This window comes from Schistocerca serialis, chromosome 11 (genome assembly GCF_023864345.2).
Source record: "Schistocerca serialis cubense isolate TAMUIC-IGC-003099 chromosome 11, iqSchSeri2.2, whole genome shotgun sequence".
Lineage (NCBI taxonomy): Eukaryota > Metazoa > Arthropoda > Insecta > Orthoptera > Acrididae > Schistocerca > Schistocerca serialis.
Window position 1 is genome coordinate 67699611 of NC_064648.1, and position 16372 is coordinate 67715982.

Genomic DNA, 16372 nt, shown 5'->3' on the forward strand with positions numbered 1-16372 from the left:
ACAATGCCAGCCACTCGTGCTGGCGAAACTTCAGAAAAATCATTAGATGAACGTCGGCCGAAGAACCCGAGACAGAAGCCAATAGGCAGTTTGTAAACTGAAGTGGCACCAGTGTGTGGCTGAGTCACTTCTGCATGCTCTGCACTCAGAAATTCCCAACTAAGCTGACATGCAGAAAAGACTGCTAGCATCCTTTCAGTCAGTTTTGTTCTAGGGGATAAGCTCCAGGGGCGTTGCATATAAGGTGAAAAAATGTCTTTACTACAGAAGTGAACAATAAGAATATTGTGTTATGTTGATAACCCAACATCTTGCAGAAGTCTGTTCTGTGACCTAGCAATTCTTACATTTATGTGCCACTTTGTAAGCTCTCTGATGGTATTTGTGCTTAATAATAACAAGGAATCTAGGAAGTAGTCAGCAATGCACAACCACAGTTAACAGAAGTAGGAATAATTTCCACATAAACTAAGCACAGGTTTGGCTCGGGCATAAGCCGGGACCCGATGACAAAATCCAAACACTTGCCGACACCCACGAGCTCGGCACTTACAACCGTGTTAGCTGCTGACCTCAGCAGCCAGAGACAATGGTGTGTGTGGGCGCGCAATTAAGGTTAATGTCTTTTGCCCTGAAGCTTATACTTGTTTAGCAATGTTTTTGTTGTGCCTGTCTATGACTGAGCATAATACTGTCAAGTTCTTTGTAAATTTCACTCAATTTTGTAATCACCGAAATAACATCGTATAACCTCTCAACCCACAAAGTTTAATTTCAGCTCCTTGACCACTTGTGGGTAGTTCACTTTCTTTATCAAGCAGTGTATTTTTAAATAACAACCAACCAGAAAGTGTGAGTTAATTTGCCTGCAGTTTAACTGTTGCCGTTGCTGGCTGTGAACAGATGTATTGATTTCTAGGCACATTTTCATTCAGTTATGTTTGTGTTGGAAGTAACATAGAAAAAATGTAGCTGCAAATTTATTTATTATATTATAAACATAATTAGTGCTTAACAAAAACAGCATTCTTTCCATTACACTGTTAGAATGTAATAATGGCTGCAAACAGAAGATATCACAAAATCACTTACTACGATCATGAACAGTAGACACACACAGGTTTTAGAGATATTGTGACTCGTATTGCAATCTGATACATTTTGTAGCTCCAAATGCAGCAGGCACACAAAACACATTAATTTCACTCTGCCGAGTGTCAGTCCACCTCGCAGTATCGAACATCTGACAGCCTGTCACTCTCGCAGCACAGGTGAACGCGATCGTCTGGCTGTCGCCCGGTAATAAAGATTGCAGTTCGTTCCCGTAACCGTGTCTGCCGGTCTGAGAATTCCCAACTACGACTGACACCCATGCCGGGAGCACTGCAGTAAAGGTGTGGGACTCTACGACAGATTCTTGGTGTGGTGCCCACGGGCCCGCTTGCACAGTCGCGCCCTCTCGATATCCACGTTCGGGTAGTGCTTCCTCACAGCTTCGACGTCCATATCCGGGAAGCGCTTGAACAGATGAGCCACGTGGTTGAAATCCCTCCTGCAACATAAGGTAGAAAGAGAGACGTTAGAAACTTTACAGCCACAGAGATGCCATGTGCCCATTCTGAGATTTAGCAGTTACAATGAGCAATAAGTTAACTATTTAATACTATAGTGTCGGCACTCTAATGAGGCAGCTGCATGACAGCTTATGCAGAGAGAGAGAGAGAGAGAGAGAGAGAGAGAGAGAGAGAGAGAGAGAGAGAGGGAGAGAGAGAAAATAATTTGCAGAGTCACCAGTGCACGGTCTGTATCCATCCCACACCTCACTCTCCGGCCTTTGCTTGCCATGGTTAAGTGGCATACAGGCATGGTAAAATGACACTACTGGCTAGATGGGACGATACTCCTTGCCTCTATCGCCCCACTACCAACCTTTTTATGTGCACAACACCATGAGCTTTAGTGAAGTATACAACATCTGCATTTCTGTACTCTAGTAAACCCTGAATTCTTTAAAGAACTGAACTTCCACGTATCAAACAGCTTCAATCATGTACTTACTCCACAAATGATTTAAGTATTTGCCTTTAAGCATGTAAATGAAAAAAAGTTGAGGAAAGGGTTGATTTTGCTGTAAGTTTATTGGAAGTAGCTAAGTGCTCTCATTTCCAAATACTGGGAGAACAAAATCAGTCTATTTGCTCCTCATCAGTTACACTGCCTTAAGACAAAAACAGTTTCTGATTGTAATACTTGTCTTATTGTGTTACACTTTTTACCATAATCTTATCTCCCTTAACAAGCAGGTTAGGAAAGCATTTTAAACAGAGTCAATAATTATGCAAATTACTGAAATCGCATTTTTGTTGCCCCTACGCTGCACCTGGTACCCGGTTTCAGAAAAGCATTTTAGTAATATACTGTACTTTTTTAGAAACACAATTCAGCATTATATTTTGGAGTTGTGGCTGGTAGACAATTAGCTTTTGTGGATATAAATAAGAATTATTTGTCCCGTTAGAAGTTAAAAAGATAATTCTGCGAGTTATTTTTTGAGCAATAATTACACATCAGTAATGCATAGTTTATTGTTTAAGGTGAAGATTGTATAATCTTTTACATAAAACAAGATTCTAAGGAAAAACATATTACGTAGAGTTAGAAATACCCAGATAGTCACTTTGTATGTGCAGATTCAAAACTGAAGGCAGATTAAAATTATTCGACAGTTGATGTTTGTCACTTACAATTACAATGTTGCCAAATCGGCTGTCGCTCTGTTAAAGGTGACACATGAACGTGGCAGGTCACTTCTAATCTCAGAAGTGGAGGAGTGCTGTTCGTGTAATGTGGAACAATGTCAGTAGCACCTGCCATCAGGTATGGCAGGAGCACAAGAATATATGCCCACAATTGCTTTTATGTGACCAACGAACGCCCACGACTATGGAAGAATCTCCGTAGCTTGGGGGTCGGAAAGGCAAAATCACATGTCAGCTAACGAATTAAATGAATTCTTCTCTGCACCTCTGAATACCCGCACGGCTGATAACTACCGTCCACAAGAATCCCCAAACAGGATAACTAACAACGATACCTTCCATCTAAAACATGTAACAACAAATACGGCAAGAAAAGCAATAATGAGAAACTCTTCTGATGCAATAGGCAACGACAGTATCGGTATAACCACGATTAAGAATGTTGCCGATATCTTAGTACCTGTCTTAACTGACATATTTAATTTTTCCCTCGTGAACGGAACATACCCCACTGCATGGAAAAGAAGCATAATTCGACCCATCCCTAAGATCGAAAACCCGCAACTGCCTAGTGATTGCCGACCAATTAGCATACTGCCTGCTGTTTCCAAAGCACTTTAATATATTTTCCATGACCAAATCACTGAACACTTGCATGAATTCAGCCTATATGACAAATTTCAATCCGGTTTCTGTAAACATCGTAGCACAAACACTGCTCTAATTAAAGTAACTGATGACCTGAAATATGCCATCGACAATCGAAAGGCAACAATATTGACGCTACTGGACTTCAGCAAAGCTTTTGACACTGTTAACTTTGACATATTGCTCAGAAAAATGCAACAGCTTAATTTCACAGATAGTGCAGTGAGATGGTTTGAAAGCTACTTAAAAGACAGACAGCAATGTGTTGTCTGCGTAAATGAAAAATCTTCCTGGAAATATGTTTCCCCGGGAGTCCCACAAGGACCACTTTTGTTTTCTTTATATGTCAACGATATTTCGTCGGTTCTGTCCTCCTGTGAATATCATTTCTATGCCGATGACCTCCAGCTCTACCGAAGCACCAGACCTGAGATGTAAACACTGCAATCGTTCAGATGAATGATGATCTGTCTTCAGTAGTGACATGGGCGAAAAACCTGGGGCTTAAACTAAATGCAAGAAAGACGCAAGTAATCTTAATAGCCCATCAGAAATTAATAAGTTCAGATTTCCGCGAACGGCTACCCCCTATTCTGGTCGACGGTACTCCAATACCATATCAGAAAACAGTTAAGAACTTGGGTGTAACTTTGGATGAGCATCTCAACTGGGCGGAGAATACAGTCGCAGTGTGCCGAAAGACGTCTGCTTGTCTCTATGCTCTCAAAAAGTTTTGGAACATATTTTCACAGGAGTTGAAACGCCAGCTCGTGCAAGCACTCGTTCTACCGAGCCTCCATTATTGTGATGTAATTCAACAAGGCATGAGTAGTGAAAACAAAAGACGGCTAGAACTAACCACGAATTCCTGTGTGTGTTACACCTGCAACATTCGCCGATATGATCATGTTAGTGCTTCATACTCTGAGCTAGGGTGGCTGCGGTCGGACAAATTGCGTGACTACCACACTCTATGTCTACTTCACTGACTCCTCGTCACGCAAGCACCCCAGTACCTTGCTTCAGAGATTAAAAACCTGTCATGCCATCATAATCGAAACACGAGTTCACTCTTATTTGATATCCTAACTGTGCCCACTTACAAAACAAAAACTTTTGCAAACTCCTTCTCAGTTGCCGCTGTCCGCCTCTGGAACAAACTGCCCCTTACCTTGCGCAAAATTCAATCTCCTGCTGCTTTTAAGAAGAAGCTGAAGCATTTCCTACTATCATCCTCATAACGTTCTCCACAAAATTAATGTACAAGGCCAATCCTCTCATCTGCCAAATAGCAAAGCTAGCGTCTCCTATCTTGCTCCTGAGATGCCTTCCTCTTTATCTATCTCTATTAGCCACGCAATCTTCTTTTCCTTTATATTTCCATAATTGTGTTTCATCATGTCTCTCTATTCTTCTCCCCCCTTCACCATCAGTCTCCCTCATACTCCCTGCTGCTAGCACTCCTATCTAAAATCTGTCTCTTCAATAATGTCTAATGATAACAGTACTTATGATCTACGAATATAAACTCTATATGTATGTACTTTTCCAGGTGTGCCTTTGTAATTGTTTATTTCACTTTTTGTACTAGATGTAGCTTAACATGCCTACTAAAACATATGAATGTAAAATAAGTAGAATGCCTGGTTAGATGTAAGAGAGGGCCTGATGGCCCTAATCTTGCCAGGTTAAATAAATAAATAAATAAATAAACAACCAAACCACAGTAGATGGTGCATTTTGTAGCCCTGTATTTATCCTTGTGTCCTAATCTAAGTAAAATCTCATGAAGTGCAAAGTATCCGAGAAACCATCAGTCTACAATCTACGGCCAAACAATTAATCACTCTTGTTTTGTCTGTGCCAATAGTTTGAAGCAGATCTGTATGAGCAAAGAAAAGACAGTAAAATGTCAGTTTTATCATTAAAGTGAACTGTAAGTTCCCTGAAACTACCCTCATGCTGGCTACAGGAGTTGACACTACACTGACCGATGAGCGGCACATTCCAAATGAAAAGAGAATGATAGGAAGAAAAAGTAAGAGCAAATAAAAAAAGTCAATCCGATGATGAAAGTGTTGGAACAACAGTTGAAAAAGAAAAATTACATTTAAACCATTTAACTGAAAGTAATAATTAATGGAGTCAATTTGATAAAGATTTACAAATAATAGAATATTATAGTACCTGAGTAGATTTGAACCCTCAACCTTCTGCACGTGAGGATGATGACTTTACCACTGCACTATGACACCACTTGTCATTGTTGTGTCATTAATTTCCGTATACAACCAGTGGCGACAATGATTTGCTGCCTTCAAAAAGGCTTTGTGGCATGTAGTACTGTAGGCCAATGTCTATGACAATAATAACCAAATACTTGATACCGAATCGCATTTTGTGGGAAAGAATTCAGCAGTGTCCAGCAAATGCCACATACGAAATGTGCGTATTCTGTTCCCATCGTTTTATGTGTGTCGTTTTTGGGGTGTTTATCGTGTTTAACAAAATGGGAAATAAGAGGGCCAGGCCCAGGATGTGGGACACGAGCATGTCAAGAACAGCTACACAAGGAACTGGAAGTGAGCTCACCATTTGTCACGGAAAACAGATCAGGTGTGACATCCAGTGCTCCAATTCGGTGAAGACAGTTCTGGAACACGAAATGTCAACTGTCGAGTAATTTAATAGGACTATAGTGAAGAAATTGATAATGTAAGGCTAAGAAGATATTACTCAACTGATTTTCCGAGAATAATCCGTCAGTGCAGTTTGCGGAGAAAGCTCAAGTTCAAGTACAGCAGGGTGATTTTCCTAAATCGGGGCAAACTATGCAAAATTATCCCAGAGCTGGAAAAGAAGCTAAAAAGGTCAATGGAGATATGGCTGGAAATGCATTCCAAAGGAGATACACACACTGGAAGGTGGAGATACCAAACTTTGAGAGTTTAAGTTTCAATGTTTGAAAACACACACGAGAGCACACTTGGCAAGTGAGAATGTTGTGCCCATACTAGTGTTTTACGAGGGAGGATCATAAAGTAATGGAGAATAACTTTTTTCCTCCCCTGGTACTGCAGCTGGCATGTTGAAATTTCACGCTGATATAGTTTGAAGTCTGTGTGACGAACCGACGACAAAACAGTCCCTGTCAGTAGCTGGTAAGGCCAGCACACACTAAGTGACGGATACGGTGGCAGCTGCCACAGAGAATGTTACACACGGTCATCTGACTTAGCCTGTGTTGGCGGGCCACCTGACTGGTGCCTATACCGGAATCACAGTCAAAGATCATCACTCTTCAAGTGGGAGTACACCCCCTGGAATGCATTTCCAGTCTTATGTCTGTATGATCCTTTTTGCTCCTTATTCTCTCGGGGACCGTTTCCTACATATGGTTTTCATAAGAAAGCATAAGATTTATTAAATGTCAAGATATGATTTAATCAAGTGAGAAAGTAGAAAAATGTTAATAATAAACCTCATGAAGTAACTTAAAAGAGTAAAATTTATTGTAGCTCTCCTTAAGAATGTAAAGCTATTAGTTAATTGTCAATATATCATAAATAATGTGGCAGAGATGCTGCACTCAATCTGTCTTATTTTTGTCTTCGTCAACATGTTAAGACTGTTAGCGTGGGTGTGCAAAACAATCACGTTTTGAAAATAACTGACCCATGGACCAACGGAGTATTTATTGAGGTAATTAATGAATATTATCTTTTAAAGAGATTCAGGAATGGAAGATAATATAAGAATTAAAAATGGATTTACATCCTGAATTGGAGCAAACCATACCACCCCAGCAGAGTGCCACGTATCCCGATGTGTTCTTACTGACAAATCAGACTCGTGACAGAGAATATTAAAATAAGATGTTATAGAGGATACCACACATACTATGTGGTTTTGTTGTTTTATTTGCATATGCAGAACCGTGCCAAGGGATGACACAAGGCTTCAAGATGGGATGGTGGTTGTGGAAACTTCACAGCAGTAAGTATCTGTGAATGCAAATATAGACGCTTGTAGCACCACAGGCCTACTCTGGAGAAGTCTGAAGTCCTAAGCAACATTTGTGATGTTTACTCAGACAAATGTAATGTTAATCACTTGTCACACAGATTCTTTCACCCTTTGGATAGACTTCTATGTGGAGCCTTTGGGTTGAATGTTATCATTTGACGGAGGATTGATATCATCCAGTTGATGTATATGTTTATGAACAATGTACAGGTTATACGAAAGGTGTCTGTACATTCTTCAAGAGCAGTAGAGTAACAACATTACATTTCCTTAAAGCAATAACTGCGCAAGGAGGAGACAAAGTCTATCCTAGTTGCATACAAGGCCACATTTAAGTGGCTAAATAGCGATGTAAAACGGTATTAAATCTTCATAAATTAAATCACACCCAACAAAAATCAAGAAGCCACAACATATGTATCTGGCAATATTTTATTGATTTGGGTGTTTTATGTATTAAGTAATTTGCATTCATACTGTGGGTGGCAGATTTAAGCCCATATTGTGGTAGCACTTTCCAAATCACTTATACAGTACAACCTCACTAATCCGGCCTCTGATGATCTGACTCCCTGCTTAGTCCAACCATCCCATTCCCGGTGTTTGTTAGGATTCATCGTCTGCGATACGGATCAACAGGAAGTTGACCATCAATAGGTGTAGTAGTTTGATCAGTTTTAATACGAAATAACTTGTTCCTGACTCAGTCAATAAGTTTATAGTTCACTTTCTTGTTTTAGAAATTAGTAACAGTGTTCTTCTCACTTACTAAAGTGAGCAAAACTAATTTATGGCATCAACTAAACTTAAGCATGTGAGGATGTGTCTAGCAGAGAAACTGAAAGTGCTTGAAAGATTAGGAAACTTGAGTTCCTTCAAAACATTGCAAGTGAGGTACCAACTTATTTCAGATCCCCCCCCTATTCTCCAGAATTGGCTCCCAAGAACTACTATTTGTTCCCCAATTTGAAGAAATGGCTGGCAGGACAAAGATTTTATTCAAACGAGGAGGTGATTGTAGCAACTAATAGCTATTTTGCAGACCTGGACAATTCCTATTATTCAGAAGGAATCGACAAATTAGAACAGTGTTGGACGTAAGTCGTTTTTAGTTTTGGGTGGACTTTTCAAACACACCTCGAATAATAATGACCTTGCAGACAATATCAATAGTAAAATCAGGCTTTTGCACATTATACAGTTATTTATAATGAAGCTCTATCTGAAGAAGGAAGCTGCATATTCACTCAGATTTTTATAAGATTCCAGAGTGGTGCAAAAATCGGCAACTTGCTTTAAATGTTTAGAAATGTAAAATTTTGCACTTCACAAAATGAAAAAACGCACTATCCTATGGCTATATCAATGAGCTACTGTTGTAATCGGCCAACTTATACAAATAACTGGCTGTAACATTTGTACGAATATGAAATGGAATGATCATATATAGTATCAGTCATGGGCAAAGCAGGTGGTAGAATTCGTTTATAGGTAGAATACTGGGGAAATGCAATCAGTCTGCACAGGAGATTGCTTACAAATCACTTGTGCAACTGGTTCTAGAATACTGCTCAAACGTGTGGACCCTTACCAGATAGTATGAAAAGGAGATACTGAACGTATACAGAGAAGGGCAGCACGAATGGTAACAGGTTTATTTAATCCATGAGAGAGTGCCACAGAGACACTGAAGGAACTGAACTGGAAGACTCTTGAAGATACATGCAAACTATACAGAGAAAATCTACACTCCTGGAAATTGAAATAAGAACACCGTGAATTCATTGTCCCAGGAAGGGGAAACTTTATTGACACATTCCTGGGGTCAGATACATCACATGATCACACTGACAGAACCACAGGCACATAGACACAGGCAACAGAGCATGCACAATGTCGGCACTAGTACAGTGTATATCCACCTTTCGCAGCAATGCAGGCTGCTATTCTCCCATGGAGACGATCGTAGAGATGCTGGATGTAGTCCTGTGGAACGGCTTGCCATGCCATTTCCACCTGGCGCCTCAGTTGGACCAGCGTTCGTGCTGGACGTGCAGACCGCGTGAGACGACGCTTCATCCAGTCCCACACATGCTCAATGGGGGACAGATCCGGAGATCTTGCTGGCCAGGGTAGTTGACGTACACCTTCTAGAGCACGTTGGGTGGCACGGGATACATGCAGACGTGCATTATTCTGTTGGAACAGCAAGTTCCCTTGCCGGTCTAGGAATGGTAGAACGATGGGTTCGATGACGGTTTGGATGTACCGTGCACTATTCAGTGTCCCCTCGACGATCACCAGTGGTGTACGGCCAGTGTAGGAGATCGCTCCCCACACCATGATGCTGGGTGTTGGCCCTGTGTGCCTCGGTCGTATGCAGTCCTGATTGTGGCGCTCACCTGCACGGCGCCAAACACGCATACGACCATCATTGGCACCAAGGCAGAAGCGACTCTCATCGCTGAAGACGACACGTCTCCATTCGTCCCTCCATTCACGCCTGTCACGACACCACTGGAGGCGGGCTGCACGATGTTGGGGCGTGAGCGGAAGACGGTCTAACGGTGTGAAGGACCGTAGCCCAGTTCATGGAGACGGTTGCGAATGGTCCTCGCCGATACCCCAGGAGCAACAGTGTCCCTAATTTGCTGGGAAGTGGCGGTGCGGTCCCCTACGGCACTGCGTAGGATCCTACGGTCTTGGCGTGCATCCGTGCGTCGCTGCGGTCCGGTCCCAGGTCGACGGGCACATGCACCTTCCGCCGACCACTGGCGACAACATCGATGTACTGCGGAGACCTCACGCCCCACGTGTTGTGCAATTCGGCGGTACGTCCACCCGGCCTCCCGCATGCCCACTATACGCCCTCGCTCAAAGTCCGTCAACTGCACATACGGTTCACGTCCACGCTGTCGCGGCATGCTACCAGTGTTAAAGACTGCGATGGAGCTCCGTATGCCACGGCAAACTGGCTGACACTGACGGCGGCGGTGCACAAATGCTGCGCAGCTAGCGCCATTCGACGGCCAACACCGCGGTTCCTGGTGTGTCCGCTGTGCCGTGCGTGTGATCATTGCTTGTACAGCCCTCTCGCAGTGTCCGGAGCAAGTATGGTGGGTCTGACACACCGGTGTCAGTGTGTTCTTTTTTCCATTTCCAGGAGTGTATTAACAAAGTTTCAAAAAAGCAGCTTTAAATGATTACTCTAGGAATACACTACAATCACCTACATATTGCTCACATAGGGATCGGGAGGATAAGATTAGAATAATTACTGTACGCACAGAGGCATTCGAACAGTTATTCTTCTGCACTCCATATGTGAATGGAAAGGGAAAAAAACCCTAATAATAACTGGTACAATGGGATGTACCCTCTGCTGTGCACATAGTGGTTTGCAGAGTATAGATGTAGATGTAGACATAGAAATATATGGTTCTATCCTACTTGCCAAAGTTTTAAAATCCACGGATGACATGCCAAAAAGTTACAGAAAACCACATCTACATCTATACTCTGCAAAAAACTGAAGTGCATGGCAGAGGGACCTTCCCATCGTACCAGTTATTAGGGCTCTTTCCCCTTTCCATTCAGGACAGACTGCTCGAATGCTGTAATTACAGGGTGTATACGCAGACAAGGGTGACCCGTGGTCTAGGGGTAGCATCTTTGATTCTTAACCAAAAAAGTCTTCGGTCCCGGGTTCGATCCCCGCCACTGCCTAAATTTTGATAAATAATCAGCATTGGCGGCCGAAAGACTTCCGGCATAAGAAGTCAGCCTCATTCTGCCAACGGCCTTGTCAAAGAGGGCGGAGGAGTGGATAGAGGTTCAGGGCACTCTCTTGTCCTAGGGGTGGGAAATTGCCCCTAAAGGCGGAAGAATCAGCAATGATCAACGACATGAGGATGCAGAAAGCAATGGAAACCACTGCATTAAAGACACATAACGTGTATCCACAGGACATGTGGCCTGTAATTGAAGAAGTGTCATGATGATCTCTCCATTAGCAAAAGATTCCGGAATAGTCCCCCATTCAGATCTCCGGGAGGGGACTGCCAAGGGGGAGGTTACCATGAGAAAAAGATTGAATAATCAACGAAAGGATAATGTTCTACGAGTTGGGGCGTGGAATGTCAGAAGCTTGAAAGTGGTAGGGAAACTGGAAAATCTGAAAAGGGAAATGCAAAGGTTCAATCTAGATATAGTAGGGGTCAGTAAAGTGAAGTGGTAGGAAGACAAGGATTTCTGGGCAGATGAGTATCGGTTAATATCAACAGCAGCAGAAAATGGTATAACAGGTGCAGGATTCGTTATGAATAGGAAGGTAGGGCAGAGGGTGTGTTACTGTGAACAGTTCAGTGACCGGGTTGTTCTAATCAGAATCGACAGCAGACCAACACCAACAACGATAGTTCAGGTATACATGCCGACGTCGCAAGCTGAAGATGAACAGATAGATAAAGTGTATGAGGATATTGAAAGGGCAATGCAGTATGTAAAGGGGGACGAAAATCTAATAGTCATGGGCGACTGGAATGCAGTTGTAGGGGAAGGAGTAGAAGAAAAGGTTACAGGAGAATATGGGCTTGGGACAGGAATGAAAGAGGAGAAAGACTAATTGAGTTCTGTAACAAGTTTCAGCTAGTAATAGCGAATACCCTGTTCAAGAATCACAAGAGGAGGAGGTATACTTGGAAAAGGCCGGGAGATACGGGAAGATTTCAATTAGATTACATCATGGTCAGACAGAGATTCCGAAATCAGATACTGGATTGTAAGGCATACCCAGGAGCAGATATGGACTCAGATCACAATATAGTAGTGATGAAGAGTAGGCTGAAGTTCAAGACATTAGTCAGGAAGAATCAATACGCAAAGAAGTGGGATACGGAAGTACTAAGGAATGACGAGATACGTTTGAAGTTCTCTAACGCTATAGATACAGCAATAAGGAATAGCGCAGTAGGCAGTACAGTTGAAGAGGAATGGACATCTCTAAAAAGGGCCATCACAGAAGTTGGGAAGGAAAACATAGGTACAAAGAAGGTAGCTGCGAAGAAACCATGGGTAACACAAGAAATACTTCAGTTGATTGATGAAAGGAGGAAGTACAAACATGTTCCGGGAAAATCAGGAATACAGAAATACAAGTCGCTGAGGAAGGAAATAAATAGGAAGTGCAGGGAAGCTAAGACGAAATGGCTGCAGGAAAAATGTGAAGACATCGAAGAAGATATGATTGTCGGAAGGACAGACTCAGCATACAGGAAAGTCAAAACAACCTTTGGTGACATTAAAAGCAACAGTGGTAACATTAAGAGTGCAACGGGAATTCCACTGTTAAATGCAGAGGAGAGAGCAGATAGGTGGAAAGAATACATTGAAAGCCTCTATGAGGGTGAAGATTTGTCTGATGTGATAGAAGAAGAAACAGGAGTCGATTTAGAAGAGATAGGGGATCCAGTATTAGAATCGGAATTTAAAAGAGCTTTGGAGGACTTACGGTCAAATAAGGCATAAGGGATAGATAATATTCCATCAGAATTTCTAAAATCATTGGGGGAAGTGGCAACAAAACGACTATTCACATTGGTGTGTAGAATATATGAGTCTGACGACATACCATCTGACTTTCGGAAAAGCATCATCCACACAATTCCGAAGACGGCAAGAGCTGACAAGTGCAAGAATTATCGCACAATCAGCTTAACAGCTCATGCATCGAAGTTGCGTACAAGAATAATATACAGAAGAACGGAAAAGAAAATTGAGAATGCGCTAGGTGACGATCAGTTTGGCTTTAGGAAAAGTAAAGAGACGAGAGAGGCAATTCTGGCATTACGGCTAATAACGGAAGCAAGGCTAAAGAAAAATCAAGACACTTTCATAGGATCTGTTGACCTGGAAAAAGCGTTTGACAATATAAAATGGTGCAAGCTGTTTGAGATTCTGAAAAAGTAGGGGTAAGCTATAGGGAGAGACGGGTCATATACAATATGTACAACAACCAAGAGGGAATAATAAGAGTGGACGATCAAGAACAAAGTGCTCATATTAAGAAGGGTGTAAGACAAGGCTGTAGCCTTTCGCCCCTACTCTTCAATCTGTACATCGAGGAAGCAGTGATGGAAATAAAAGTAAGGTTCAGGAGTGGAATTAAAATACAAGGTGAAAGGATATCAATGATACGATTCGCTGATGACATTGCTGTCCTGAGTGAAAGTGAACAAGAATTAAATGATCTGCTGAACGGAATGAACAGTCTAATGAGTACACAGTACGGTTTGAGAGTAAATCGGAGAAAGACGAAGGTAATGAGAAGTAGTAGAAATGAGAACAGCGAGAAACTTTACATCAGGATTGATGGTCACGAAGTCAATGAAGTTAAGGAATTCTGCTACCTAGGCAGTAAAATAACCAATGACGGACGGAGCAAGGAGGACATCAAAAGCAGACTCGCTATGGCAAAAAAGGCATTTCTGGCCAAGATAAGTCTACTAATATCGAATACCGGCCTTAATCTGAGGAAGAAATTTCTGAGGATGTACGCCTGGAGTACAGCATTGTATGGTAGTGAAACATGGACTGTGGGAAAACCGGAACAAGAGAATCGAAGCATTTGAGATGTGGTGCTATAGACGAATGTTGAAAATTAGGTGGACTGATAAGGTAAGGAATGAGGAGGTTCTACGCAGAATCTGAGAGGAAAGGAATATGTGGAAAACACTGATAAGGAGAAGGGGCAGGATGATAGGACATCTGCTAAGACATGAGGGAATGACTTCCATGGTACTAGAGGGAGCTGTAGAGGGCAAAAACTGTAGAGGAAGACAGAGATTGGAATACGTCAAGCAAATAATTGAGGACGTAGGTTGCAAGTGCTACTCTGAGATGAAGAGGTTAGCACAGGAAAGAAATTCGTGGTGGGCCGCATGAAACCAGTCAGTAGACTGATGGGGAGCGGGGGGGGGGGGGGGGGGGGGGGGGGACAAGGAAATAAAATTCCCGGATCTCCCGGTGAAAAATACATTTTCTCCCAGGTGAAAATACACTTTTGCCGTGTTAAGTGACAGCATACTTTCCCTCTGAACTGTAACACTTATCCTTTGAATGGATATGGTTTTATATAGCAGCGTAGAATTTCTCGACACTTTAGAGAACGAAACTCAGGGGAAAAACACGTTTTGGAAAGATCTTTGATGTGCAGCAACATGTACACTTTCGCGTTACGAAAGTATAAATTCGAATTCCACCAACAGGAAAAGTTAATGGTTTAAATTAATATACATAGTGTTGCTACAAGAAAGGCAAAGCTTTCGCATATAATATTAGTCTCTAAGATTAATAAGCAACAAGAGACGCTAAGCTTTCACATATAATGTTGATCTGTTTAGCGCATGTTACACTTTAAGATACATCACACAAATATGCCAGTAAAATCTTTAATACCGATATACATCTTTGATCTTCTGGGCTCGAAATTCTTCTAAATGGCTCGTCATCCAAGAGTTAATTTTTAAAGGAGAGAAAACGCTCTGAGATTTAAGAAATTCATCATACACTCGATCACATAGTTCATAGGAAATTTACTTTGAAAATAACGCTTTTCGAACAACAATTCGCAATATTTTCCCGCGACCTGTCATACATAGATTCATTTCGGCAGTCGCCAGAGAGCGCCAGATAAGATGCGTCACCGCACTGGCGCAGCTAGTAGGAAGCCCGTATGTTCGTACGTGTAAAATATTAGGAGATCTTCCATCACGTCATAAAAGAAACAAAACATAAGAGGATACTCCAAGAGCGTCGGAATTTCGTGAACCATACTAAAATGCATAGTTCACCTTACAGTGCACATTCGAATGTCAAGATTCCCAATGACGTAGGCCTCGAACTGATATGAAGCTTTTCAATGTGATTTTCGAGGCGCAAATTTTCTTGGAGTACAGATACTGTATTATCTCATGTTTGGATCTTTATTATGGCATAATGCCATATGTGCTAGAAGATGAAAACGTACACTTGAAATGCAGCTAACAGTTGAAACTAGCCAATTGTGTGGAATTAAGTACTTCGTTTCAAATAAATTGACTGCCGTCAAAAATTTAAAAAAAAAAGACTTTTCAAAAATAAGTTCATTTTGTAGCGCACATCTTTCTTAAGAGTCTGATACATAAAACATATATCTTCGACGAAATTTACGACACGGTATTGGTCTAAGTGTGCAGTGCAGTGCCACGCCTCTTCAAACAATATTCTTATACGGCACGTCACTGCATTTCGTTCTGTGGAACTCAAACATAGATATTTTGTAATGGATGGCATCAAAATATTTCAGGACAGTGGAAATTAAACACACAGGGGCTTCAACTGGCCCTGTCTAGTGTAGCGATCTGACCAAAAGTTTTCTGTCAAAATTTCACTTCCTTGGATACACCGAGAAGATAATACGTAATCTTTCTTACCTGTTATTCCTGTTAGTCGTTTATTTCCAGTCTGGTAGTCTGAATCTATGGATTTCGCTAGTAATTATAACAACGCTGAACATTCGCAAACCAAATCAACCACATAAACAAGCAGCAGTTGGCATTCACCGGTTCGGCTTTTATTCCGCTCAGCTCTTATAGCCCCGTCCGTTTTGTCTGCAGGAAAGTTTATTTCTAGAAGTGATGAGGATTACTCTGGCAGAGACATCACGAACACTATGCACGCATTCAAAAATCAACTTATAATTCATTCAGAAATCAACTTAGAATGTTTTCAAGAATCAGCAGAGGTGCGTTTCAAAATCATATGAATAATCGATAGACCGACGTGCGCTGGATGCTAGGTGCTTTGTGAAACAAGCTTTTTTTCCACAAGAATATGAATTTGCCCCCTCCCCCGAAATTGCCGCCCGGTTAGATACCCCGGTTTGCCCCCCCCCCTCCCCC

General features: G+C 41.9%; 1 protein-coding gene across 2 annotated transcripts in view; it reads right to left on the reverse strand.

Annotated features, from left to right (window-relative positions):
• Positions 1–969: 969 nt before the first annotated feature.
• The window catches only part of LOC126426854 (39S ribosomal protein L47, mitochondrial), a 75632-nt gene continuing 60229 nt past the window's right edge, over positions 970–16372 (reverse strand). Inside the window, exons 6-7 of one of the 2 annotated variants that reach the window (XR_007576444.1) lie at positions 1303–1552; positions 970–1224 (exon numbers count right to left, since the gene is read on the reverse strand). Coding sequence is in view for 1 of the 2 variants with exons in the window: in XM_050088876.1 (XP_049944833.1) it covers positions 1405–1552 (148 nt within the window). In the remaining variant the exon portion in view is untranslated. Of the gene's footprint in view, positions 1553–16372 lie in introns of both variants that reach the window. The other variant, XM_050088876.1, reaches the window with a different exon arrangement.